This window comes from Marmota flaviventris, chromosome 2, assembly GCF_047511675.1.
Source record: "Marmota flaviventris isolate mMarFla1 chromosome 2, mMarFla1.hap1, whole genome shotgun sequence".
Lineage (NCBI taxonomy): Eukaryota > Metazoa > Chordata > Mammalia > Rodentia > Sciuridae > Marmota > Marmota flaviventris.
In genome coordinates this window covers 82,933,996-82,960,716 of record NC_092499.1, presented here as the reverse complement: position 1 = coordinate 82,960,716, position 26,721 = coordinate 82,933,996, and the positions used below count along the sequence as shown (strand labels likewise).

At 42.8% G+C, this 26,721-nt stretch overlaps 1 protein-coding gene across 1 annotated transcript in view; it reads left to right on the top strand.

Moving 5' to 3' along the window:
• The window catches only part of Ryr3 (ryanodine receptor 3), a 360,681-nt gene that overhangs the window by 239,711 nt on the left and 94,249 nt on the right, over window positions 1-26,721 (top strand). The window contains exons 44-57 of the mRNA XM_071607412.1: window positions 1,507-1,687; window positions 2,828-2,936; window positions 4,750-4,870; window positions 6,622-6,791; window positions 9,009-9,229; window positions 13,068-13,158; window positions 14,765-14,905; window positions 16,333-16,496; window positions 18,843-18,921; window positions 22,639-22,728; window positions 23,910-24,056; window positions 24,268-24,330; window positions 25,460-25,535; window positions 25,654-25,777. Of these exons, the coding sequence (XP_071463513.1) occupies window positions 1,507-1,687; window positions 2,828-2,936; window positions 4,750-4,870; window positions 6,622-6,791; window positions 9,009-9,229; window positions 13,068-13,158; window positions 14,765-14,905; window positions 16,333-16,496; window positions 18,843-18,921; window positions 22,639-22,728; window positions 23,910-24,056; window positions 24,268-24,330; window positions 25,460-25,535; window positions 25,654-25,777 (1,777 nt within the window). The remainder of the gene's footprint in view (window positions 1-1,506; window positions 1,688-2,827; window positions 2,937-4,749; window positions 4,871-6,621; window positions 6,792-9,008; window positions 9,230-13,067; window positions 13,159-14,764; window positions 14,906-16,332; window positions 16,497-18,842; window positions 18,922-22,638; window positions 22,729-23,909; window positions 24,057-24,267; window positions 24,331-25,459; window positions 25,536-25,653; window positions 25,778-26,721) is intronic.

Here is a 26,721-nt window from a genome sequence, read left to right as displayed (position 1 = left end):
AAAAAATGAAGCCTAATTCTTCTGCCTTTAATGTGAGCTGGACTTAGTGAATCACTTCTAATGAATAGAATGTAGCAAAATGGTGATAGATTACCAAGTTGCTAAAAGCACTACTACATATGCCTTACTCTTCTTGGATCATTTACTCTGTGGGAAGCCAGCTTCCATGTCAATGATGACATTCCAGAAGCCCTAGGAAGGCACCAATATGCTAAGGAATTGAGGCCTGCACCCAACATCCAGCAAGCAACTGAGGCCTTCTGCCAACAGCCTTGTGTGTGAGCTTGGAAGCTAATACTCCAGTCCCAGACTAGCCCACAGAAGACTGAGCCCTGGCCAGCCCTGTGACGGCAACCTCAAGGGCCCAGACCAGGACCACCCAGCTTAGTCACTCCCAAATTCCTGACCTAGGGAAACTGAGACAACAGATACTTAGCTTTAACCTGCTAAGGTTTGAGGTCTTTTTTTACACAAGAATATATAATACAATAGCCTATGACAATGCAAACACTATTTGGGGGGGGGTGTGAATAAACATAATTTTTTATATATTTGTATAGAACAAATATACATCAATTCATATCAGTATCAATCTGATAATAAACACTATGATTTAGGAAAAAAACTTTTCTTCAGGTTTATCTAATATGCAATCCCAAAAAGGTTTTGCCTTTGAATCTTGGCTCAGGGATTAAATTCTCACGCAAAAGTTAGAATGTCTCCTGAGATGGAAGGTGTGTTTTATGTTGTTTTAACTAGAAAACTCTTTAAATGCAAGTATTGGGTCTGGGAAACCATGGCTATCCCTCCCTGAGTATTCCAGTTCCACTACTTAATCACCTGTTCAGGAAATGAGACCCTGTCTGTTTTCTATGATTCATCCAAACAGAAATGGCAACACAACACAGTTCTCCAACCTTTTACCTTCTGTCAGGCATTTATAGGAATAACCAAGAAAACTTCTCCCAGTAGATTCTTTATCTGGATAGATGATTTCAGAAATGCCCTCAAGCCCGTCTATACAAACCTGGCTGTTCTAGGGTACACATTAGACTCTATGACAGTAATAGTGTCACAAGCTAACATGTCACCTCCCTAGAGTTTAATTGAGGCATACCAGCTTGAGTTGTCACCTTATCTCCTTTCAAGGAAGGAAGCAAATTGATATCTCCTTGTGGAGTTAATAAAGATGTAAAGCTATTTTTTCTGAGTCACTCGTGATTGAATCGTTAGTAGACTCAGTAATATATTACTAGCCTTCTGAGATCTAAATATAGTGAAATGATCTCAGTGGTTCCAAATCCTGAGCTGAAGAGGAAAATTCTATGCTATCATAAACAGATCTTTCTGATCTTCAAATAGATATTGACCTCGTCAGTATTTCCTCATAGACTTAAGACTCGGAAACGAGCTGAATGACATGTACTGCTCAGCCAGCTCCTCGACTGGGAATGACTTCTGGGGTGCCCTTCCCAGTGAGAAGGAAACGGTGCCTCTCTTCCTTAGGTGAGAGTGTGGAAGAGAACGCCAGTGTGGTGGTTAAGCTGCTCATCAGACGCCCAGAGTGCTTTGGCCCAGCCCTTCGGGGTGAAGGAGGAAACGGCCTGTTGGCAGCCATGCAGGGCGCCATCAAGATCTCTGAGAATCCGGCCCTTGACCTCCCCTCTCAGGGATACAAGAGAGACGTGTAAGTGAAAGCAGTTGCCTTCTTCAGGATATGGTGGGTGAGCTCTCAAACACTGTGAACACCCAGGTGATTAAAACAGTATCAAAAACTTGCCCCTGTAGAAAATGCATAGATTTTTTTTTTTTACAGTCATTGTTAAAAGATTTAAAATCCCTTTGTCAAGTGCTTAATCGTCTTGACTCTTCCAGCAAGCCTAGTGGAGTGTCTTTACCTTCTATACTGACTCCACTGGCCTCAACGGGCACATCCCCAAGGCAGCAGCCCCTTCTGGCCTCCACTGCCCCTCCCTCCAGCCTCACCTCTAGAGGAAGCTGTGTGGAGGCTGAAAGGCCTGAATCAAGGTGACAATCGTTGTCTAATCCAGCGCACTTCCTTCAGTACTTTGACCTGCAACGTCTCACCTGTCACTTTTAAAAGCAGTGCCTTGTTCTCCCTCTTCTGGAAGGATGAGGACTACTCAGAAAAGTGTTTCTATTTGATTCCTTGGTGGGAGGCACCGCAGATTATGAAAAGTCATACAATTAACAACCTTGGCATTGAAAGGTGAAGGGTACAGTGGGTAGATTATCTGATCACCTTGTCACTGTCCCCTGTCAAGTCTTATGATCACTTCCCTTTCTTTGTCACAGCCTCTAGATTAGACCCCAGAACCTACAGATGGGTGTAACCCAGCAGAGGTAACTTTCTCCAGGCAGTTGGCTTTTTTCTTTGTCATCAGTTCTGGTAGGTGACCTGGTAGACTATAAAGAACCCAAAATATGTGCCTATCCCACTTCCTCGTGTAACATAAGGGGAAACTGAGGCCCACAGTCATGTTGCTTGTTAGCACAGAAGGACATGGACTTAGCCCTCCTGACTCCCTGGCCAATGGGACTTTGCATATATGCAAGGAGGAAGAGGAAATGAATGGTGGGCAGCATCTGAACTTGTGCCTTAAAGTTCATGGACTCCTAGGAATGCTGTGGGCAAGTATTTAGGTCCTTTGAGCTTAATGAATAAACAATATCAACTTGTGAAGATATGACAGGTTCCAAGGGAAAGTTGAGCAGAGTGTGTGTTTCCATATCAAGCATCTCAGTCTAATACATGGCAGCACCTGCCAGGTAACCTCACACCTCCCCATGTCAATTCTCTCTACAGCCCGGACGAGGAGGAGGAGGAAGAAGAGATCGTGCATATGGGCAATGCAATTATGTCATTTTATTCCGCTCTTATAGATCTGCTGGGCCGCTGTGCTCCTGAAATGCATGTAAGTGACAGAGTCCCTAGAAAGCAACTCTGAGAAGCCTCAGTAGAGAACACTGGAGGTTTCCTGAACTTACTTCCCTCCTCTGTGTTTGGCATTTGCTATCATGACTTTCTCTATGTTCCTTTGAGTAGCATCAAAGTTGTTTCTATCTCGAATACCCGATTGTGCAGGTTTCTATTGGAAGGACTCCTGGGCAGATATCCAAGGGAGTGGTTTCCCTGTGGCACTAGTTGGGCATATCTACTACCAACTTTATTTCAAAAGCCTTCCAAAATTATGTTCCTCATGTGCCTCCATTTGGTCAAAATGTGACCAACTTGATTCCTGATCATGGTTATCATGAATGGCCTCGCAAGTATCAAAAGGACACTCAGTGTATAAAATTCTCTTTTCTTGATGACTATGGCATTTGATCCAAAGAAAGCAGTCTCTTCCCAGAGTGCCTGTCTGATTATTTATCCAAGATAGATCTTTGCACATACACACACACAAAGGTGGTTCAGTTTATAAAATATTTTCTTGGACTTCCAGTTTTGATCTAAAAGCTGTGTCCTTTTCTATTTGCACCCCTGCTGAGGGATGAGAGAGTTGGCTTTATTTTGTATAAAGATTCACATCATCAGTGAGGGAGGAAATAATTGCTTTTCATATAAAAATAAAATCTAAATCTTGGTAAAGAAGGCTGCATGTGGAATTCTTGGAATTCCAGTTCCTGTGATGATAAATCGGCTTTACCCACATAGACCTGTCTTTCCATTTTTGTGCCTTTAAACAAATAAAGAAAGCTTGGAGGGAGCGAGGGAAGCAGCAGGGTGTTCTGCAGTCTTGGAAGGAGAGTGTGAAACACCCTGTGTGTTTAAACTCTAGTTTTCCTGATCACCTCTCTTCCCTTTCAGAAGCAAGTCGGCTTGCTTCTCAGGAAGGCAGCCTGGGAAAGCTAAGCCACCACAGCCAGTCAGGAAAGAGTTCCTACCTGCCTGCCTCTGTCCCAGCACCTTACATGTGTACACACATCTTTTCACAACCCCTCAGTGGCCTCTGCTCTGTCAGGAGGAGGAAAGATGCTGTCAATAATGACAGCCTTGCCTCTATCCACAGGAAAGGGAGGTCCCTTCCCTGGGACCACGGAGCTTCAGAACCTAGCAAGCCATCAGTGCACATGGTGCAGATCTGAACCTGAGCTCCTCACAATTCACTGCCCCACTCCAAAGACCACATAGCAGGAGGACATGCATGCCCACTGTGTGCATGCTGCCTGGCCCATTGGTGTCTTTATGGATCAGGTTATCCACCCTGGGATAACTCCACTGAGGCCCTCAAGTTCTCTGACATTCTCTATACCCTTCTTGCCCACCCCCCACCCCAGCATTAATCAGGCTTTAGGAAATTGAGATTCATAAGCCATCTCTGCATTTACTAGAATGCTGGGGGTCTGGCATTGTGATCACATTGACACCTCTCATGTCATGCCCATGAGAGGCCCCTGTGGGGCTATCACATTAAGAAGCCACCTGCATGCTGTACATTTACTGCTGAGATTTGACTGACCTTTTAACTACATGACCATTTCAACCACAGCAAAGGACTCAAGTGGCCTCCTTCATCAGTTATTCAGTAGCCCCTCTTCTTGAAAATCAGGAGCAGGCTTCTCTCTTTTCCTGTGACCACGAGTGTCTATAGCAATTAGAGGAACATAGAAGTGTACCTGTTCTCTTAAATAGACCCATGTTATTGCTGGAAGTGTGGAGGTGGGGTGGAGTGGAGGTGTAGGAACTTCATCTATCTAATCTCTTTTTCTAAACCTACATTGCAGCTCATCCAGACAGGAAAAGGGGAAGCCATCCGGATCCGGTCCATTCTGCGCTCCCTGGTCCCCACAGAGGACCTAGTTGGGATCATCAGCATCCCCCTGAAACTGCCCTCCCTGAACAAAGGTAGGGACGTAGGCAGGCTAGACCTGCCAGTCTTCCAGCAGCAGCAGGACTCCATCCCCAGTACAATGTCCTCATGGCCAACTTGCAGTACAGGCTGCCCAGGGAACACGCCTTGCTCTTTTTCTGGTGATGAGGAGTTTTCTCCTCTAGACTTCAGCTGGCTCCTCTCTGTATCAAAGCAACCGAATCTATGTCCCACAGGGATAGACAAACCTCACCATCCTCCAAACACACTGACTCTCTGAAGAAGTTTGGTGGAATGGGGCAAGTGGAAACTCACACCATGGCCTTCCTTCTTCCTTGTCTCTGTGCCCCAGATGATCAAGGCAACAGGCAATGGACAATGTACAGGCTGTATTCTGCCACTGTCCTGAATACCTCACAGCTGAGGATCATAAAAAGGTTTCTTCCCCCAAAATGCTACGTGGAATATTTGACATCAGTCACCTTTGCACAACTCTCATAAAAGTATTTTGTTTCTGAGTCACTTCACCTGCTTTCCTGGCAGATGGAGAAACTGTAAAGATAACATGACTGACCATTGCAATGATTCCCAAACTGATGTTTCATGGAACATTTTTGTTGGAGATGTTAATAGACATACATATTAATAAGGGCTTAGGGCCAAATAAGCCTGGAAAGTTCTGTAGAATACATCACACTTTTGTAACCTATTGAAGCATGGTGAGATGATAAAGCCTCTGAGGAAACATGTGGTAAAGAAAAAAAGTGTTGAATTCAGTGTTACCCAAGAAGGGGTTTTTGAGCACAAAATGTTTTTGTTTTTGTTTTTTAAACTGGGGATTGAACCCAGGGCTTTGCAAATACAAGGCAAGCACTTTGCCACTGAGCTACATCCCAGCCCAAACACTTACAAAATAATGTTCTTTAAAACACCAAGCATATGCAAGACATATCATGTCAGTCTCAGCAGCCATTCAGGCCTGAGCTGGAGGTGATCGGTGCTCAGGGCAGGAGGACCAGCAGCTGCACCCTTCCCTCCTGCCCACCCAGGGAAGAGGGTGGGCACAACACAACATTGTATTCCCAGCAAACAGACACAATCAATACTAAACAATCTCCAAAGGATAGTTTGTAGGAAAAGAATTGGGAAGTAATTAGTTATGAGTATTTGTTACCTTTTATAATATAATTGACTTGTTAGTTTTTATTTTTTATAAAAATTTTTATTTGATACATCATAATTATACAAAATAATGGGGTTCATTGTGACATATTCATATTCGCACATTATATAATCAGTTTCGTTGCTCAGTACCTTCCCTTTTCCTCCCCTCCTCCTCCCTTGATCCCCATCCTCTACTAGTCTCCTTTCTTTTAGTGTTTTTCCTCATGAAAATCTCTTTTTTACCCCTTTTTATCTCTGTCTTCCAGACATAAGAGAATATATTCAACCCTTGACTTTCTGAGTCTGGCTTATTTCACTTAATATGATGTTCTCCAGTTCCATCCATTTTCCTACAAATGTCACAATTTTGTTCTTTATCATGCTTGTGTAAAACTCCATAGTGCACATATACCACCTGCTTAATAATGGCCATCCATGTTTAGGAACTGGCTCAGGGAGTTCCTGGAACTTTAACAACTGGCTCTCCCAATCCAGTGTAAGCTGGCTCCAGCACAGCATTGTGTTTTTTTCCTCCCAAAATCCTGTTATTTACTAGAACAAGTTCTATGTTGCCTTTTGAGGGTAAGATAGAAAAACAAAAATGACATTTTCTGTCTTTCAGATGGGTCAGTCAGTGAGCCTGATATGGCAGCCAACTTCTGCCCTGACCACAAGGCACCCATGGTGCTGTTCCTGGACCGTGTTTATGGCATTAAGGATCAAACTTTTCTGCTCCACTTGCTGGAGGTTGGATTTTTACCCGACTTAAGAGCCTCTGCCTCTCTAGATACAGTAAGTTGCTAAAATAAGAAAAAAAAAATTTAATTTTTCCCCCTTATTGCAAATTAGAAACATTAGACTTACAACCAAATATTTTCTACCTGTCACTCATTACATTGTAGTCTGCTTTAAAGGGTAAGAAAAAACTCAATTACAGTTCCTCAACCTTGGCACCATTTTCTGTATGGTGTTATCCTGCTCATTGTATGTTTAGCAGTATCCCTGGTCTCTACCCGCTAGATACCAATACCACTCCAATCCCTTCTCCCGCCCCTGCAAAAAATAATTTCATACATCATCAAACATCCTTGGGGGATAAAATCACCTTGGTTGAAAACATGGCTCTATTACTGATGGAAAAGCCTGACTTTTCCTTCTCGGCTGGAAATGCCCTTTCCACTCTCATGGTTTAGCATACTGACCATCAAGTAGAATAGGTGGAAAGCCAGCAATGTGGCAAAGGTCAGTACAAGAGGCCCAGGGCAAATGCATGTTTGGAAACCAAGGCGTAGGAAAGCAATTCAACAGTAACAGGAGACCCCGGGAGTAAAAAGACGGAGATGCCAGCTGCCAAATATCAGAACCTCATAGAAAAACAGTGTGCCAGGAGTCCTGGGTCCAAGGAGAAAAAGCAACCTAGAGCAGCTTAATTCTGAAAAACATCTTGCTAGTTTAAGGTTGTTTTTCATCAATTACAAGTTTTCTTAAAGGCTCCACATGATGTCCAACAGAGATAGAAGTGTGTTTTTGTAGTGGGTGGTCAGTGGCAGATACTGAGGTGGATTCCCCTTGAATGGTCTACCCAAGTGATGGAAGACAGCAGGAGCTCCACTCAGGCCTGGAGATCTATATGTGGCATGGACATGAAAAATGATGTGTCCATAAGGTGTCGGGGACATATGAACCATTTGGAGAGTAAAAATAATGCATCCACTACTGTTTTTGTTTTGAACTTTTGAGTTTCTTGATTTAAAAAAATACTTTTTTTTTAACTTGTGAGGCCTCCCTGAGGTTCCCGATCAAAGCATTTAATTTTTTATAGACCAAGTAAACAGCAAATGCTGTTCTAGCATCTGGTATTTGATCACATGCTTTTCCAAGCACCATCTGCAACAAAAAAGGTTTTATATCAAATCAACTCCCCAACACAAAGTCCATGCATTCTCATTTGAAAGCTTTTAAGCCGTTGGAATCAAAGCTCTGCTCTGACTTCCTCATTCTAACAACTCTGTCTATGAAAATGATAAATGGGAAAGATGAGCTTTATTTTCCAGCATGATTGCCAAAAGCTTCAGGAAGACAAACTTGTGATAATTAATAGGAACACCCAGAATTGTGTAAAGTTCAAAGAAAACAGCTTTTCAAATCATAAGTTACAGAAAATGTGTTACAAATATAGTGGCTGTAATAATCACAGGGAATAATGATAATATTTTATCTCTGCGAATCTCAAGGTCTCTTTTGAAGTTCTGCAGTTTTCAAAGATGGGAGTTAATCATGCTTTCGCTATATTTAGTGTCACTAAATGGGTTTTCCTTGAATTCAGCCTGTCCATCTGAATGAACAAAAGAGAACATTGTAAGCAAGAATTTTGCCAGAATCTTAGAGAAAGCCCTAGATTTCTATTCCTTTTTTATACTTTTTCTTGTGCAGGGTTAAGGCTCCCTGAAGTGATGAATATGTCATTTATCAGGTGGTGAACAGCTCACAATGCTTACAAGTTAAATGATGTTGGTCAGAGTTTCACATTCTCTTTGTAAAGTTCACCAAACTGGTCAATTTGGGAGGCTGCCTGGCTTATAACCAACCATTCACTAACCTTCCAATCATAAGAGGACAATGCAAATCCCCATAAATTGAGACAAGAGAACTAAAGTTAGAAATAATAATGTTGTAGCCTAGAAGTTGGGCCTGCAAGCCTCAAGGATGTTGGGTTAAACTGTTTGTCATCTGTTGATTTTAATAAGAGTTTAAAATTCTTCTTTGATGGAAACGGATGTTTAGAGCATCATTTGAGATCCAGCCAACTTTTGATCTTTGCTCTTCTGGGATTTTTAAATTATTCTTATTTCATTTTAAATGTAAAAGAAAAATAGGTATGTGACCAGGTAGAATGTTCACTCTGCAGCCAGGAAACATGCTTTCTCCACCTGCAGCACAGGAGGGCAGTGCACAGGGTAAGCTCTGCTGTTCTCCAGAGATTAACAAGCATGTGATCCCCTTCCCTAGGTGTCCCTCAGCACCACAGAGTCGGCGCTGGCACTGAACAGGTATATATGCTCCGCTGTGCTCCCACTCCTTACAAGATGCGCCCCTCTCTTTGCCGGGACAGAGCACTACACCTCTCTGATTGATTCCACACTGCAGACCATATACAGGCTTTCCAAGGGACGATCCCTCACCAAAGCACAGAGGGATACCATAGAAGAATGTTTGCTTGCCATTTGCAAGTGAGTACCCTCTCCTGTGTTTTTCACTTCTGTATATGTATCCATGCCAACTGCATTTAATTGTGTAATCTAAAAACTGGTGACACAGCCTGAGGAAGCTGCCAAGCCTTCCTGATCCTCCAGCCATCCCCCAGACATCTCCTCCTACAATGTGCTTGGTACCTCTATTTGCCACAGACTCTCCCTTGAAGTTCATCTTTCACTATGGAGAAGTGGAGGACACAGCTTTAGCTCATGGGGCAATGGACCAAGAGAAGAGACTGTCTTTTGAGCCTGAAGCACTCAGATTATGAACTAATTGTTTAGTTCTCAAGTAGAGCAGGTTTTTCCATCCTCTAAAGATGAAGGCTTGACACAAAGGCCAGACTAAGTGAATCAAAGTGAGCTACCTCCAGGCCTCCTAAGACTTGGAGCAAAGAGTCTCAAGTCACATTGGGAAATTAAGGGCAGTAGTTTTTACCACTGTAGAGGGCATCAGAGCCAAGCAAAAACTAAGGGTGGTCACCCCAAGTGTCTTGGGTTCTCAGACTCTACATCGAGTCTGGTCGGAGCAAAGGAAAAGGAGGTCTTTCAATAGCCGGTCTCAGCAACATGGTCTAGGACCACCATCTGTTTTTAAGCCAGTGGTTTTTCTCCCCACTGCATATTACAGTCACCTGATGGGTTACTAAATAAATATCCTAGTATCTAAGTCATACCCAGCCCCCCAAAATCAAAGTATTTTGGGATGGATTCTAGGATTCTAGCTTTCTAAGCTCCCCAAGTGATTCTAGTATTCAGCCAAGGTTGAGAATCACTCTCTGTTGCCCGGGAGAGGGAATCAACTGGCTTCCCCTTTAGGGACCAGCACAGCATAGTCCCGATTCTTGCTGAATGAGTTGTTTCCCTAATCACAGGAAATATGACCATCCATTAGAGGCTAAGGCTATCCAGAACAAACAATTCTTCAGTTCTCTTAGGACAGCAACTGAGACAATCTCAATGAGATACCACAGTACACCTATTAGAATATGTCGCCGAACACTGGCGACACATTTGCTGGGGAGATGATGGAGCAAATGGGACTCTCATTCGTTGCTGATGAGAATACAAAATGGCACAGCTTCTTGGAAGATATTTTGGCAGTTTCTTAGAATATAATCCAGTCATCATGCTCCTTGGTACTTACCCAAAGAAAATGAAAATTTCTGTCATACAAAAACCTGTACATGGATATTCACAGCAGTTTTATTCACAATTGCCAAAACTGGGAAGCAACCAAGAAGTCCTTGAGTAGATGAATGGAAAGATAAACTATAACAATGCAGATAATTGAATATCATTACTTCTTAAGTGCTAATTGCTCATTATCTGAACGATAATATAAAACATTGAGTAAATTTTACCTTACAATTACTAGAAATGAACTATCAAGCCTGAAAAGACAGGGAGGAACCTTCAGTGCATATTACTTAAGTGAAAGAAGCCAATCTGAAAAGGCTTCATACTATAAGATTTCAACCATATGATGACATTCTGGAGGAAGAAAAAACAAAAAACTATGGAGATCCTAAAAAGATCAGTAGTTTCCAGAGGTTGTAAGAAAGATATGAACAGACTGAGCACAGAGGACTTTCAAGGTAGGGAAAATACTCTGTGCAGTACTAAGTTGATAGATAGATGTCATTATGCTTTTGTCCAAACCCATAGAATTTGTAACACCAAGCGTGCATCCCAGTATAAACTATGGGCTTGGACAATAGTGACATGTCAATATGGGTTCATCAACTGTAACAAATGTCCCATGCTTGCGGGGTGGGTGCTGATAATGAAAGAGGCTATGCATGTGGGGGGAAGGAAAATGTAGGAACTCTCTGCATCTTTCTCTTAATTTTTCTGTAAATCTTAAACCACCCTAAAAATAAAGCTTAAAATATTTTTCAGAAGGGCAGTCTCACATGTTTCAAATATAGCAATGGTCTCTATATTTAAGATGCTTTATTAAGATTAAACTATATTTACTGCTTTTGTTTCTTCTAAAGCCCACAGTCTTCCGCTATCTCTGAGAATGAACTGGGTCTCTACACAGTACTATTTCCCTGGGTGGGGAGTGGAGGGTGGGAAGGTGGCTTAGGCCCAAGCTTCAAAAGGGGGTTTCTCCCTGAGATCCCCTTCTAAAATCAGATCCTATACTCTGATTATCTCATCCATTCCAAGATTACCATAGCAACTGATAGAGAATTGAGTTATTTGCAATATTTTTTGGGTCTTGCAAGAGACACATAGCTTGGTAGACACATGGATATACTGATAAACCTCTAGGAATCATAGGATACTAGGTTTTCCACTTTGCCATTTCAAAAGGAAGAATAATGGCCCATTCCTTGTTTATGGTGGCAAAGTGACTAAATAATGAGTTTTCACAAGAAGAAATAGTCCTGTCAGTACCAGTTCTGCATGGAGAGCTTCAGATCTAGATCTGAAGCGTCTTAGGAACCTCATCAAGCAAGAAGCCCCGCTTCCCAGCACTGCTGGCTCTTTGTTACAGTGCCATGTTGAGGTGACTCATTTGAATGCAGATATTTTCAAAGAAACCAGATTTGTGGGAGATTTTTTTTTTTTTTCGCATCAAACAAAAACTCCAGCTCACCAGCCATATTACTCTACACTTAGGGTCTGGCACAATTCTCTTATTCCCACATGAGCTCTAGATAAAGCAGACAAACTGATACTTAACTTGCCTTTTATTGTTTATTCTTAATAAGTCAGGAATCAGTAGGGCTACAGATAGATTATGTTCTTGGTTTTATTCTACTTAGTCAATCTTAGGTGCTAATTGCTCAATATTTGAACGATAATGTGAAACAGAATAATTTTACCTTATAATCACTAGAAACAGGGCTGCATACTTGGAGGTAGGTATTCTCATCCCAGGGCTTTGATCACAGGGCCAGCTCTAACAGAGGTAGGGAAACAAATATAGTTTTGTTTTCCACCTTGTTGTAGGTACTTGAAGGATTTCTTCCCTCAGGACATTCCCTTAACATCAAAGTTATTAGCCCTGTCTCCGTAGCTCCTTAGGTATTGCAGGAAGGAATCCAGAGACTCATGAATTGATCTCACGTAGCAAATTTGTGTGTGTTTGTGTGTGCGCGCGCGCCCACACATGAGCGCAAATGTGTGTACACATGCATACATGCACCTTTTCTGGAAAAAATCCTTAGGTTCCACTGGGTTTTAAGTGTCAGCAACCTAAAAAATAAAAGCTGATCAATGTTGCTTATTTCTCCTTTGTCTACCTCAGAATTTACTTGTCCAAATACCACAGCCATGAACTCTGTAATTTGATACATTATTCTTTAATTAACTACTATTTGCCTTTTAAGGAGTTGTTTTGAGAACAAAGCCTCAAAATTGCCTGGATCAGTTTGTAACCAGGAGACCTGAAGTCTCTTTCAAGTCACACCAGTAGGTGGCCTCAGATTCCACCTGTGCAGCTTGGTCAGCTCTAGCTTCTCCCCTTACAGAATTCAAAAGGCTGTGAGATCAACTGCACCTTCCTTCTCTTAAGTTCTTTGCTCATAGTCACTGCATAGAATAACCGTCACATGGAGACTGAAATTTAACCTTAGGTATCCCAATTCATTAGCACAAGTCCCTCTTTCTGAACGTTAACTGTACTCAGTTTTTAAAGGACTTTGTCATCCACTGTTCTTTACCCAAGTTCTTGTATTTAGGGGCTGATTATTTTGAGGCTAAGCCCTAATGCGTGCTTACCGTGGAGTGCTTCTTTGGTGCTGCTTCTTCCTGATTTGTTTTATTTTGTCCTGTCTTCCTGTTTTCTTCCTCCTTGCTGCAGTCACTTGAGGCCTTCCATGCTGCAGCAGCTCCTGCGGCGGCTGGTGTTTGATGTGCCACAACTCAATGAATACTGCAAAATGCCTCTTAAGGTAAATACCTCTAAGTGCAGTTCATGGCTCTGGAAGTTTATCCATATGCCATGATGTCATCACAATGGGGGGAGCAAGGTACACACAAATATGGGTTTTATACCTTCAAGTGGCTGGTTCGCTAATAGTATGCAATCCACAAAATCAAACCCCTTTCCTGAATGTTCAGGATCAAGAGAGTAGATTTGTTATGTTCATTAACTATTCCAATTTTCTTTAATTGCTTTCTACTGGCTACCTATTTTTTAGCATGGTTGCTAAGGGGATGTGGATTTTGTGTTTTCCTGACCTGGTTGGTTTTTCAGAATATTTTCATTTTCAAAAAGCTTTGACCGTCCCTGTGTTTTTTCATTTAAAGGAACTGAAATGTCCCTTTTGCATACTCGTTTTGTGCTTTTTTCCTTTGTAACAAATGTTTTTTTTTTTTAATTTACTTTTTTTTTCCTATTTCTTTATCGATGAAAAGAACCCAGAGCCATCTTGTTATTCGTTGACTCATTCCTGATTTTCTTTAAACTATTTTATCATAGCACCAGGAGCATCTGGGCCTGAGTGGTGCCAGAATCAGCCGCCCACCCAGGAAAGCAGTGTTTTTGTCTTTCGTGCCAAGACTCTACCATACTTGTCCGTCCAAAAGTGTCAGCAGTAAACAGCCACACCTGAAAACCCTGCCTAATGATCTTAATAGAACTTTTCCTTCTTTTCAGAAATAGCCTAAGCAAGGATTTCAGGAAGGATTTTATTGGGATAACCAGAATTCCCTGAAATTTTTATTTCAATCCTATCTCCATGCCAGGCATACATTTTGTATGACTGCAGAGATTCCCCAGTCCTCTAAAGCTAATTCTCTCTAACCCTAACAGTCCTGTTTTAATCCCCTAAAGTATTTTAACTGAAAACCATGGTTGGCACAGCTTAACTTAGCATTGTTTCCTCTCCAGGGCTCTGTTAGCAGCTGGATGTTAGCTCCTAAGAGGCATTGATCCACTCAATAAGCTCATGTTTAGATCTCACACCCAGGTGTGGGGAAGAGGCTGGGAAGGAGTCAGTACTAGTGTTCTGTCCCCTACTGGCCAGATGTGAAAGTGCAATAGCATCCCTGGGCCGCTGGAGGGTGGGGAAAGGCACAGAAACCACCAGTAGGAATGAATGCAGAGGAAATTTTTAGACCTATAAATTTCTGTCCACTGTCCCCTCCCCATACCAGCATATCCTCCAGGATCTTCCAGAATTATAAGCAAAGGTCTTGAGAAGCTCTTACCAAACCTGACTGGCTGGAAAAGCACAGTAACTGTTTTCAGAAGGCAATGTTTTCTCACTTGAAGTAGAAACGGTTTCTCTTCCTTTTCTAGTAACTGCTAGGGGCACATTAGGAGGCATGAGAATTAATCAGGCAGATTGGCACAGGCTAGAGCTCATTAGGCACGAGAGCAGACCTTTCCCAGCGGGATTTCAAGGGCCTCTTTGTAGACAGCCCCGCTGTTTCCAATGTTGGTTTCATTCTCATGATCTCTGCATACAATTTTATTCTCCCCTGCATGTTTTTGATGCCTGTGGATTTGCTCTACCCCACCCCACTGGTGCAATCCTGTTCTCAACCTCCCAGCTTCTGACGAATCACTATGAGCAATGCTGGAAGTATTACTGTCTGCCTTCAGGATGGGGGAGCTACGGGCTGGCTGTGGAGGAAGAACTGCACCTCACAGAGAAGCTCTTCTGGGGGATTTTTGACTCCCTTTCCCACAAGGTAATGGCAGTGTTTCCTGAACAAAAAGAGAGGACCTCAATGACCCAGGCACCCAGAAATAGTAGTAACTAGCATCTAGTTAGCTTTACCAGTTTAGAATTGTGCTAAGTACTTCACATGTATTCCACAATCATCCTTACCCTGATTCTCTGAAATAGGAACTACCACAATCCTCATTTTACAGGATGGAAAAAAGTCTAAGAGGTCAAAAAAACTGGCTAGACTCACAAAGCTAATAGAATGGAGAGCAACCACTAGAGTAAATTTTATATATATATATATATATATATATATATAATTTTAGTTCCAGTCTTGATGACTTACCTCCCATTCTTTTCCTTCTGACCTGGTGTGGCTCCTGATCAACAGCCTTCACCAAGACCAAGTCAAAAGGAAAAACCCTGACGTTTTCCCTAGTGTTGGGCCATGGGATGTTCAGGAGACCTGGAAGCATTCTGGGGAGGGCTTCACAGACACTCATGTGAGAAGGAAGTTGAGTGGGAACTCAGAGACTCAGTGCCAAGCCTCATGGGTCAGTCTGATTGAAATACGAATGATTCTCAGACCTTGCTCTACTTCCCAATGTATTTAGAATTGTGAGGTCACCCACTTTAAAAGTAGAAAATGAGTAGATCTGGTTTTTGTAGAGAAGTCTAGATGGAGCATATAGCTTGTCCACCTGTGGGTAAATTAATTTTCTTTGCTTCTGGATGGATTCCTTTGGTTCATGTATGAACAGATCAAAAGCCACTTCTAAGTCCTTATTATTTCATAAGAATTCATTCTTGACTGGTTCAGGAGAGAATGGACTTGACATTGAGTGGACTGCTGATGATATTCACATATGACCCACATCAGCTGCCACAGAGCCTGGCAAAGCTGACTGTGCCCTCTCCTGTCTTAGATTAGGATAGTTTCTATAGCCATTCTTGGTGAACAAGTTTATAGACTTTTCTGTCCTCATGAGAACTGTGTTAACCTTTAGATAGTCTTGGGATTTGTTTTGTTTTTTGCACAAGGAGTTGAACCAAGGGGTGTTCTACTACCAAGATAAACCCCCAGGCCTTTTTTTTTTTGGCTAAGGCTGGCCTGGAACTGAGATCCTCCTGCTGCTTCAGTCTCTCAAGTGTCTGCAACAGTTGTGCACCACTATGTCCAGCTTAGATATTCTTGAAATATCTATAGATGCATCTATAAATAAATATCTAACTATTTCTCAATTTAAAGTACATGGTGGCTTCAGGGCTTTATAGATGGTCATCTTGTCCTCCAAGAATGTCAGTTTTCACCAGAAAGTACTGCAGGAGTTATGTGTTCTGTATTTTGGTCAATCTGGACAAATGCATGCAATTTTTCTTTTCCCTTGATAAGTGAATGGTCCTGCCTGGCAGTTTATCTACTAAGGTGGTCTCTGTTTTTCCTTGCAGAAATATGACCCAGATCTTTTCCGAATGGCCCTGCCTTGTCTCAGTGCTATTGCTGGGGCCTTGCCACCAGACTATCTTGATACCAGAATCACAGCCACATTGGAGAAACAAGTTTCGGTGGATGCAGATGGCAATTTTGATCCCAAACCTATCAACACAATGAAGTGAGTCCACAGTCCTCTCTACACGGGTTCTATATTTTGTCCAGTAGCCAGTATTTTTCTTTCAGAATATAGCAAGACATTTCAGTATCCCCTCTTTCCCTCCTGCCAATACTGCTCATCATTTCCTTTGATGCTGCCAGTCACAACAGGCACAAGGTTTAATCCAGCCATATCTGATTAAATACCATATCATTATATCCTGGGCTTTTTTGCGGGGGAGTGGTTTATTATAAGAAATAGATACATCCATAAATAAATGTCACCTGAGGCATGGAGAGAATCACCCTGACAAATGATGCAATTAACTTATTAATGAGTTTTTTGACAAAGTCTTTGTTCTCTGTGAACTAGACCTGTAAATTTTTAATTGCATCACCCATCAAAACAACATAAATAACACTCAGCTGAACTCTGATGGGGCCTCAGTTGTGATGGCAGAACGGTTGGGGTCCCTTATATGAGAGGTTGGACTTGCTCTTTGCCTCATGAAGGGATACTAGAATTTTGGGATGAGCCTGAAAAAGCAACTTTTCATTTCTTTCAGAATTGTTTTTTTTTAATATTTATTTTTTAGTTGTAGTTGGACACAATACCTTTATTTTATTGTATGTGGTGCTGAGAATCAATCCCAGGGCCTCGCACGTGCTAGGTGAGCACTCTCTACCGCTGAGCCACAACTCCAGCCCCATCTTTCAGAATTCTTCACTAATGTTCATTAGGCCATGGAAGTGTGTTTATCTTTTTTGGCAAAATATTCTCAATTTTGGCTTGTTGTACTTCCTCCCCAGTTAAGATATGTGTTATGGGGCATACTGTCTTCATTTGCGGGTGAATTGTAAATGAAGAACTCCAAAACTGCCTGAGCAGGGAACATAAGATTTGTCCCCTGGGACTTGTATTTGTGGCAGTAGTTTTCAAAGAAAACCTAACCCTTCCCAGAAGGCTGTCAGTTTTGATAACATAAAACCCATCTTTGGGAAAATTAAGTACACATTCAATTGGACAGAGCCTTGAGCTGAGGGGATGCTGGGAAAAAGAATTGACCACTTCAAGGAAGAGGTGAAGGGTATGGTAAAACTTCAAGCCAGATAGAAAAGAAATAGGTGTTGGTTTTAGAGAACTTTGTCCTATGAAGATGTAAGCTGCCAAAGGATGATAAAGTAAATGGTATAATAACTTGGATGTTCTTATAAATATTATAAAATAACATCACACTCTAGCAATTATGTGCGAATGATGAGTGGGTCCTTAATATTTTGATTCATTCAAATATACCTTGGGGGCTAGGGTTGTAGCTCAGTGGCAGAGCACTTGCCTAGCATGTATGAGGTACTGGGTTAAAAATCTTAGCACCACATATAAACAAATAAATAAAATAAAGGTTCATCAACAATTTAAAAAATTTTTAAAAATTTGCAATCATTGTGCATTGCTGGTAAGAATAAAAATGATATAAATATATATACACACACACACACACACACACACACACACACACCTTGGACATCAGTATGATTCTTTAATTCTTTAAGGAATAGGGACTGACTCTGGCTAAAATAAAAGACCTTATTACCAGGACACTGGTCATTATCAAAACCTAGTGGAAGGCTGACTAAGACCCCAGCAAAGCCTACCATCAGGGCACAGAGATCAAATAGACAACCTTTGGCTATCCCCATTGCATGAATCACCTTGAAGAGTTTTCTACCCTTGTCTCACTCAACTCAAGATTCAAATTCTGGGGGGAGTGAGTGTGATTTTCCTAGTCATGTTCCTGTCCTGTATGGCAGTTCATATAAAACTGCATGTATTGCCAGAAGACTACACAACGCCAAGGACACTGAGGTGCTATTACCAACAGAAGGGATGAGAGCTACTGGGCGAACAGAAATAACAGGTGTCTACAATACTTCCAAAATTCTAATAGTGATGAGTCACTGAATCCAAAAAGGTAGACAACCACTACTTTGTAACATATGGTCCTCTAGCTCTGCATTTCTGCCATTCCTACGTTCTCACTGTCTAACCTGGGCAGGTCTGGCCCTGGCTCCCAAGTGGCTCTTTGGGAGACAGGAGAACCCAGAGCAGCTGGAGGGGGCCACCTGTGCAGCCAGAGGCTTCTTCAGAGAAATCCTGTGATTAGACCTGAGGGTGTATGTGGCCTAATCCTGGCCTGCCTCTCCTTCTGCTCAGTGATGCAGCTGTATAGAGAGTCACTTCAGCTTTGAGATTATCTGATTGATCACATCCAAATTCTGCCAGCTGATTTCTAATTCTGCCTATCCTCTACCATGTCTGGATAAAGTGCCTGGGGAGGTTGTAAATTTTTTTCCTCTCATTTCACAGTTTTTCCTTGCCTGAGAAATTGGAATACATCGTCACCAAGTATGCTGAACATTCACATGATAAATGGGCCTGTGACAAGGTAGGGATTATCATCCAATTGACAATTGTCAGCGAGAAAAAACAGCCCAAGAACATTAAAGGGTCCATTCCTGGAAATCTGCCTAATTTGTCTAAGTGACAGACTCTCCATGCCAAGAGCATTCATTATTTCTGAGCAGCAATTCCCAGGGTTGGTAGAGGTTGGAGAAATAGGCAGTGACAGCTGCTTTGCTGCTTTTGTATTTCTCAAGAAAATGATCAATTCTGAAAGTGTTAACTTCTCTCTCAGCATTGCATTCCCTAGAGTTTGTACTCAAGCACGTGCTTGTATATGTTTGACATAAATGCTTAATAGGGTGGAGAGCCCTTTATTTAATGTTTTCCTTGAATGAAGCACTGGAAAGGGGAAATGGAATTGAAAGTCTTACCCTTTCATTTTGCTGGGAAGCTGGATTTTATTCCAGGAAGGACACACAAGCATCTTCCTATGGTAGATGCACTAGAACTTCCAGACACTCCCTTATTAATAAGCCTGTCCATCTGGTGTTTAAAATTCCTCACCACATGAGGTCAGGCTGCTTAATAAGTTTAATTGCTATGTCAGCCCTTTAATGCTGGCAGACAACGTAGGAAGACTGTGCCAAAGACATCCAGGATTTCTGTGGGCAGCCAGTGAAGGATTGGGGTCATTGCTCAGCTGCAGCTTACAGCTTGGAACAGTGAACTCCTCCACAGCAAATCCACAGAAACCATCTCCACATAGTAGGCTCACAGGAACCCTTTAACCACCAGCCCAGCCTCTGTATGAATTTGGCCTCAGCTCTCATTCTGTCGTGAGTTCTTATGTGGGGCTGATAATAACAACATTCACTGAACTGTAGAATGGGCTGGTACCTTAGGATTGTAGAGCAGGGGTTGCCAAACCTTTTCTGCAAAGGGCCAAATAATAAACATTTCAGGCTTTGTGAGCCAGTCTCTGTGGCAACTTCTTGTTTCTGCTACTGTAGCAAAGAGTAGCTGTAGACAAAACACAAACAAAACAGGGGGCCTGTGTTCCAATAAAACTTTATTTGAAAACAAAGCAGGTGTTCAGCTGGATTTGGCCCAAGGGCTATGGATTGCTGACCCCAGCTCTAGCGTGTCTGGATTTTCTAAGCATCTTTTACATATAGCCATTTGGCCAGTTCATGAGTCCATAGCAATAGTTTATCCATTACTAAACTGTGTGGATTTTACCTCCTGAATCTCTCTGGAATTTGTGTATCTCCCTCTGGCCCTATGCCATGACTTAGTCCAAGCTGCCATAATCTTATTCCCAGACCATTGTGATAACCTTCTTACTGGACTCCCAGCATGCATTTCCTCCTCCCTGTTCTTCACACTGAAAGCAAGTGATAGCTTCAGTATGCACGTTGGCTCACAGGCTACCACCACTCCTCCTGGTCAAACTTTTTTCCCTATTAAAATCCTTTCGCGGCTTCTAATCCTTCTTGACATAAAGGTCAAAATTCTTAATATGGCCTGGTAGGCATTGCCCCATCTCCTCATCTCTTGTTTAATCTCAGCCACATCCCCTTCTTTCAGTGTCTGTCTCTTCCTCTGTATCTGTGTGCATGTGTGCACACGTCTCTTCCCTCCCTCTCTCTTCCTCCCTCCCTCCCTCTCCCCCTCCACTTCCACTCTCTCTCTCTCCCCCCCACTCTCACCCTCCCTCCCTCTCTTTTCCCCCCCACAGTCCTTCCCTCTCTCTGCCCCCCCACTCCCATCCTCCCTCCCTCTCTATCCCCCCTACTCCCTCCCTCTCTCTGTATCTCTCTCTCTCTCTCTCTCTCTCTCTCACACACACACACACACACCCACACACACACAAAAAAAAGTGTCCCTGAAACCCTCCTCAGTCTCAACTAGACACACACATGCACACACTATTTTCCAGCTCATCCTGCAAATTTCAATCCAACCATGAATTCCTATGATGATACTGTTCCAGATTTGTCAGATACAGGCCCTCTTAATTCCTTCCTTCATGGTATTTAATAGCGCTCTGTGTGTGTGTGTGTGTGTGTGTGTGTGTGTGGTGTGTGTGTTATCAGTTATACTTTTACTAGTGTGGTTATTTGATTGATCTCTCTGACACCATACTCCAACCTCCATGAGAGCAAGGATACATGTTTTCTCGCCATTGCCAGGAGGTGAGATTGTATAAAAAAGAAATGACTATTTCCCCTACCTTCAAGAACCTCTTCATGTGGGAGAAACAAGATAAAGCAGCCATAGTGGGACAGGTTGTTCAGTGCTATGATGGGCATGAGCACAGGATTAGAACACACACAGATCCTAATCCAACGCTGGGGAGGGGTCCAGTGACACTTCTTAGAGCTGGTGACAGTATGTGTGAAAGGGGGAATAGAACTTGTTCCTCATAGGACAGTGATACTTTGTGGGCCTTGCTGGGTCAGTAGGTGCAGTCACTGGGAGGGAAGAGAGTTTGGTAACCCTAGGGAACCCCAGAGCTGGAACATGGAACATGGAATAGGGCCGGGGAGAGGTGAACAAGATCATCCTTATAGGTTTCGAGTTTGGCAATCAGAACACCATAAAGCGACAGAGTGCCCTGATCCCCTGATAGGAAGTAGAAAACGAGTCTGTGGGGAGGGGGCGAGATTGGTGGCAGGGAGGCTGCTCAGGGAGCTGTCATGGAATCGTGTGCGAGCTGATGGTGGCCTGATCGAAAGTACTGACAAGGAAGCCAGAGAAGTAAATGGACGAGTAGGTTGAGGAGGAGGTGGATGTGTCCAGAGTGCAGAGAGGTGACATCCACAAAGACTCCCAAATTGCTGGCTTGGAAAGTCAGTGCAAGCTGGGGCTGTTCCCTGAGGTACAGGAAACCCAAGAGGAGGTGTTTAGAGAAGTAACTGCCAGGTTCTTTTCAGCATGTTGAGAGGCACCTGTACAACATCCAAGGAGAGCTTAAGTTGATTCAGAAATTAGGGGAGAGCTCTGGTCTGCAAATACTGATTTGATGTTAGCCAGCAGTGGCAACTGAGAGTGCAGGCCTAGAGTAGATCCACCGGTGGGGGGGGGTTGTCTCTTGAGAAGGGACAAAAACTTGGAAAGTTTACACAGTTCACAAATGGCCAAAACAGATTGAGAAGGAGCAGTTGGGAGTGTCGGGGTATGAGGTTATGGGGATCAGGGAATCTTATTTATCTCTGCATCCACAGTGCCTAGGACAGAGTTGTGCACATGCTATAGAAAATAATCCAACCAGTATTTGTCGAATGACTTTCAGAGTTCTCGAACTTCTGTGACTCTAGGAAACTTGCACTGCTATGATTTTGTTCTGGGAGTGACAGGCAAGAAGTATACACCAGCCACTCTGTGCAGTGGGCAGCAGGTCCAGCACTCGCATGCTTTTAGTTCTGCCTCTGTCCTTGCTGTAAGTGTGGCACACTGACCTGGGGCATGTTATTTGCTGGGTCTTTTGAAACATCCTTCTGTTTTGAGTGGTGTTGAAACACAAGCGAGAAAGTGGAGAGGACAGCAACTGAAATGAGAAAGAATAAAGGGGCAGAGTTCAAGATTCAGGAGGCAGAGAGCCTGATGGCCTTAAAGGATCAATTAGACATTTTTGAGGGAAATGTCCAAGCTCTGTCAAGATCCATTATTCCACTTATGAAAATCGAAGCAGGGATTTGGGTCACAGAACTGGGCTCTTTGAATGCCAAGGATGTTTGAACTGAGAACATTTCTACAGAGTCAGAGTGGATGGAAATATGGAATTTCCCTGGATGAAAACGTGAAGACCCACCCACTGATAAGGCCTTTCAAGACGTTAACAGAGAAGGTAAGAAACAGGCCTCTGGTAACACTCTGACCATGCTTTGTCCTTCCCTGGAAATTGTATCAGATGCTCAGAGGAGCTCAGGACACAGTCACTCTCAAACCCCTTAGAGACATCTTAGGATTCAACAAACCACTCCTCATTTTGCCATTGGGCAGCAGCCCGGGGACCAGTTTCCAAGAGCTCAGCCTTCCCTTCTGGTCTTTGGCACTGAGAACCCACTGGTGAAGAAGCACTGCTCAGCCCTAACAGGCTAGGACAAAATGCACCTGCAGTTCCCCTTCGACTAAACAAGGAAGGGATTATGCTAGATTGTCATAGTGGGATGAGGGAAAGGAGCAATGAATTGTCAAAGAAAATTTAAACAGGAATGATTTCCAATACATGGAAGATGCAGGAAGTAGAAAGTCCCCAAGGAAATATGAACATGTCTCTTGCTTTCTTTTTTGTTAATTAAGAAGTTTGATTCATTTCAACTCTGAATTCCAGTCTTGGAATCAGTAGGAGTCCTTGTAAGCTTTAGGTCTAGTGTCAAATGTAAAGGATTGCATGTGCGTCTTTTAATATTGACCATTGATGAAATAGTGCACAGATCAAAAGAGAATTCTAAGAAATTTTAGCTGGGCACAGTGGTTGCTCGCCTGTAATCCCAGCAGCTTGGGAGGCTGAAGCAGGAGGATCAGAAGTTCAAAGCCAGCCTCAGCAACTTAGTGAGACCCTGTGGCTAAATAAAATACAAAACAAGGGGGGCCTAGGATGTGTCTCAGTGGTTAAGCACCCCTGAGTTCAATTCCTGGTACCAAAAAAAAAATTGTCTAAGAAATTTTATTTCTCAAGCTCAAAGGAAAGCTTTGCACAGATGCATCATGACAATGTCCCATCTTAAACAGTTACTAAAACTCAGGGAGCCACTCTCCCGTTCTCTTCCTACAAAGTGTGGACCCTATCATCAACATTGTCGGTGCATTCCCTCCCAGTGCAAAACACTGTGAGCCCAGGGTCTCATAATAAACATCAGAAAGACTGATTCTGTATTGCAAGTGAAATGTGCAAATGGCATTTGGACCTTGTAGAGGAAGGCTAGAGCTTTCCCGTCTAATGTGAGATCCAACTTCATAGAGAGATGGGCCAGTCACAAAGCCAGGGTGCGTTCTACAAAGCTCTTCTGTGCACGTTTCTTCCAGGAGAAGGAAATTTATCGCTGGCCAGCCAGAGAGTCCCTGAAAACCATGCTGGCTGTGGGCTGGACCGTGGAGAGGACCAAAGAAGGAGAAGCTTTGGTTCAACAACGGGAAAATGAGAAACTTCGAAGTGTGTCCCAGACCAGCCAGGTATGACAGGCCCTCCCAGAAGCCAATGCTGGGCCAGTAGGACCCACAGGGAATCTGGGAAAGCTCTCCCTGGGCCATCATGGTGGGGTGGCCTCCGATAAACAGTGGGGACTGGGAGAACACAGCCTTGCCAGCTGCAGTGCTTGACAGGGGATGTTGATAAGAATAAGGAGAACAGTGGCAAACCCACTGACTCTCTCTGCTTTCCTAGGGCAACAGCTACAGCCCTGCTCCTCTGGACCTCTCAAATGTCGTGCTCTCCAGAGAACTCCAGGTCAGTGCTGACTCTTGCAGAACATAATGTGCTTTGAAAGCCCCATGGGATTTGGAGGGCATGTTGCCCTCCAAAGAGTTGAAGGGGAAAAACAGGGGACAAGGGGGAAGAATTCCCAGAACATGTCACCACCAAGATAAAACTGAAGAGGGCGATATTGTGCAGAAGCTATGACGAAAGTCTCCAAAGAATTAACTAATTATCCAAGAAAGGGAGGCTGCTGCAAGTATGTCATAATGGGTGCAGACTCCATTAAAGGAAGAAGGACCAGCAAATTACTGTGTCAAAACCCAAAAATAAAACAGCTAGGAGAACATCTGCAAAACTTGACTTCTTGCCTGGTCCTTATAAGTCCCCTAAAACCATAAAAGCATCCTGCATATCCCACCATGGATATGTTTAATTTCCCCATGATGGTACAGAGGAGCAGTTGTTGCAGGACCCAGAGATAAAAAATCAAGAAGATGAAACTAAAAGCTCCCTGAGGTGCTTGCTCCCATAGCTCCACCCCCATCCCCTGCAGAGATTGGCAGCCAGGCTTGCACCTCTTGGAGAGGCCATCAGACCAATCTCTCAGACCTTAGAGAAAGCTTCTTTCCAAAGTACATCTTTCACTCTGGGTCACTGCTATGAGTGACCTAGAAAGAGTAATTTCATTTGAGAAATCTTATTTGCAGCAATTTCTACCATGCCAAGCTAAAGACTCAGGGATCTAAACTTTTGCTTGACCCCCTACTTCCAATCCCCCCTCTCAGGTCAGAAATATGATACTGAGCTCCTGTGAGAATTGAAAAGCTACCAGCATGCAGTTTCAGCTAGAAATGTCTTTCTCATTAATGCATTAAAAATTCTCGTGAATGCCAGGATAATGAGTTGCCAGGGAGGGACAGAATTAGAAATTGCTTTCTGTATGTATGGGAAGACATAAAGCTAATGAGGTGCATAAGCACAGACTGACAAATGGTGGGAGCCCTTCAGCAGTGCACTGTTAGCATTTGGGGTGCTCTAATCTTAGGGGTGCTAAGATAATGGTGCCATAAATAACCTGTCATAAATAACCTGGCAGATATGAAGCTGATTTTCTTGCTTGCTTTCTCTTTGACTGACATGCCCTTGCTCTGGGACACAGGGAATGGTGGAAGTAGTAGCTGAGAACTATCACAATATCTGGGCCAAGAAGAAGAAATTGGAGCTGGAGAGCAAAGGTGAGCTTAGTTCAAACCATCCCTTGAAGAAGATAGACTGGGGCAGGGTTCAGCATGTAGTCCCAGAAGGGCAAAGGAAAAAACTAATGTGTTGTCATCTCTTGCCTTATGACTCCAGGTGGCGGCAGTCACCCTCTTTTGGTACCATATGATACTTTGACTGCCAAAGAAAAGTACAGGGACCGAGAGAAGGCACAAGACCTGTTTAAATTCCTCCAAGTGAATGGTATTATAGTTTCTAGGTAAGTCACCTTTTAGGTAATATTAGTGGGATGGGGGTGGGAATGGTGGCAGAGGTGGTCTCTCCTCCTCAGGTGTTTAATCACCTGCCTACCCAACCCATCAGAATAAGTAGAGCAGTTAACTGTTTTGAAAAGAGTTATGATGAATGCATGCATTTATTCACAAATATTGTGCCTATAGGCCAAGGGTATCTGTATAATATTCTAATAATCAAAGTTATAAACCACAGACATAACACATGCTCAAAGCTTTAGAATTTGGGCTTCTTTAAAGAGCTATGTGGATTCAAGACACATTCAAAACAATATAGTGTGGTATGCTAGATATTTTTGAAATGTCCTTTCTTTCACAGTTGTCTCAACCCTACCTAATTAAAAAATTAGGTGTATGGAAAAGTTGACGTCTTTGCAAAATATGTAACTTCATTTTCGGAGAATCAACAGCACTCTTATATCAATATTGTCTATGTGGTATTTTGTTAAATTACATAACAACAGCACACATATCTGACAGAGTCTTTGAACAAAAGCAGTTGATTGTTATGAAGGTAAATGTCCACTGGGGAGACTGAGTACCTCCGGATTCCTTCCACCATTATCTTCATCATTTCTAAATCAAAATCATCTGGATGAGCCGTTTACCTGAGGATGGTCTTAGCTGCTTAAGACTTGATGGTAGAACCTGTTTTATCACTGAACATACATCAGTGGTGCACTGTCTCTGTAGTGCTGGCTGAGCCCCCAAAGAATGGAAAGCAAGCTGGAGTACTCCTCTGATATAGCCATTGCTCCCCAAAGAAATGTTTGCGCAGCAAGCTACTATTTCTTCTTTTAATTTCCTACCAAATTTTTGAAACCGAATGTCAAAAAAGTGAAAATCTACCAAATATTTCTCTGGTATCACATATGAAAAAATTCTAAACTTATTTGCCATGTTATGGAGT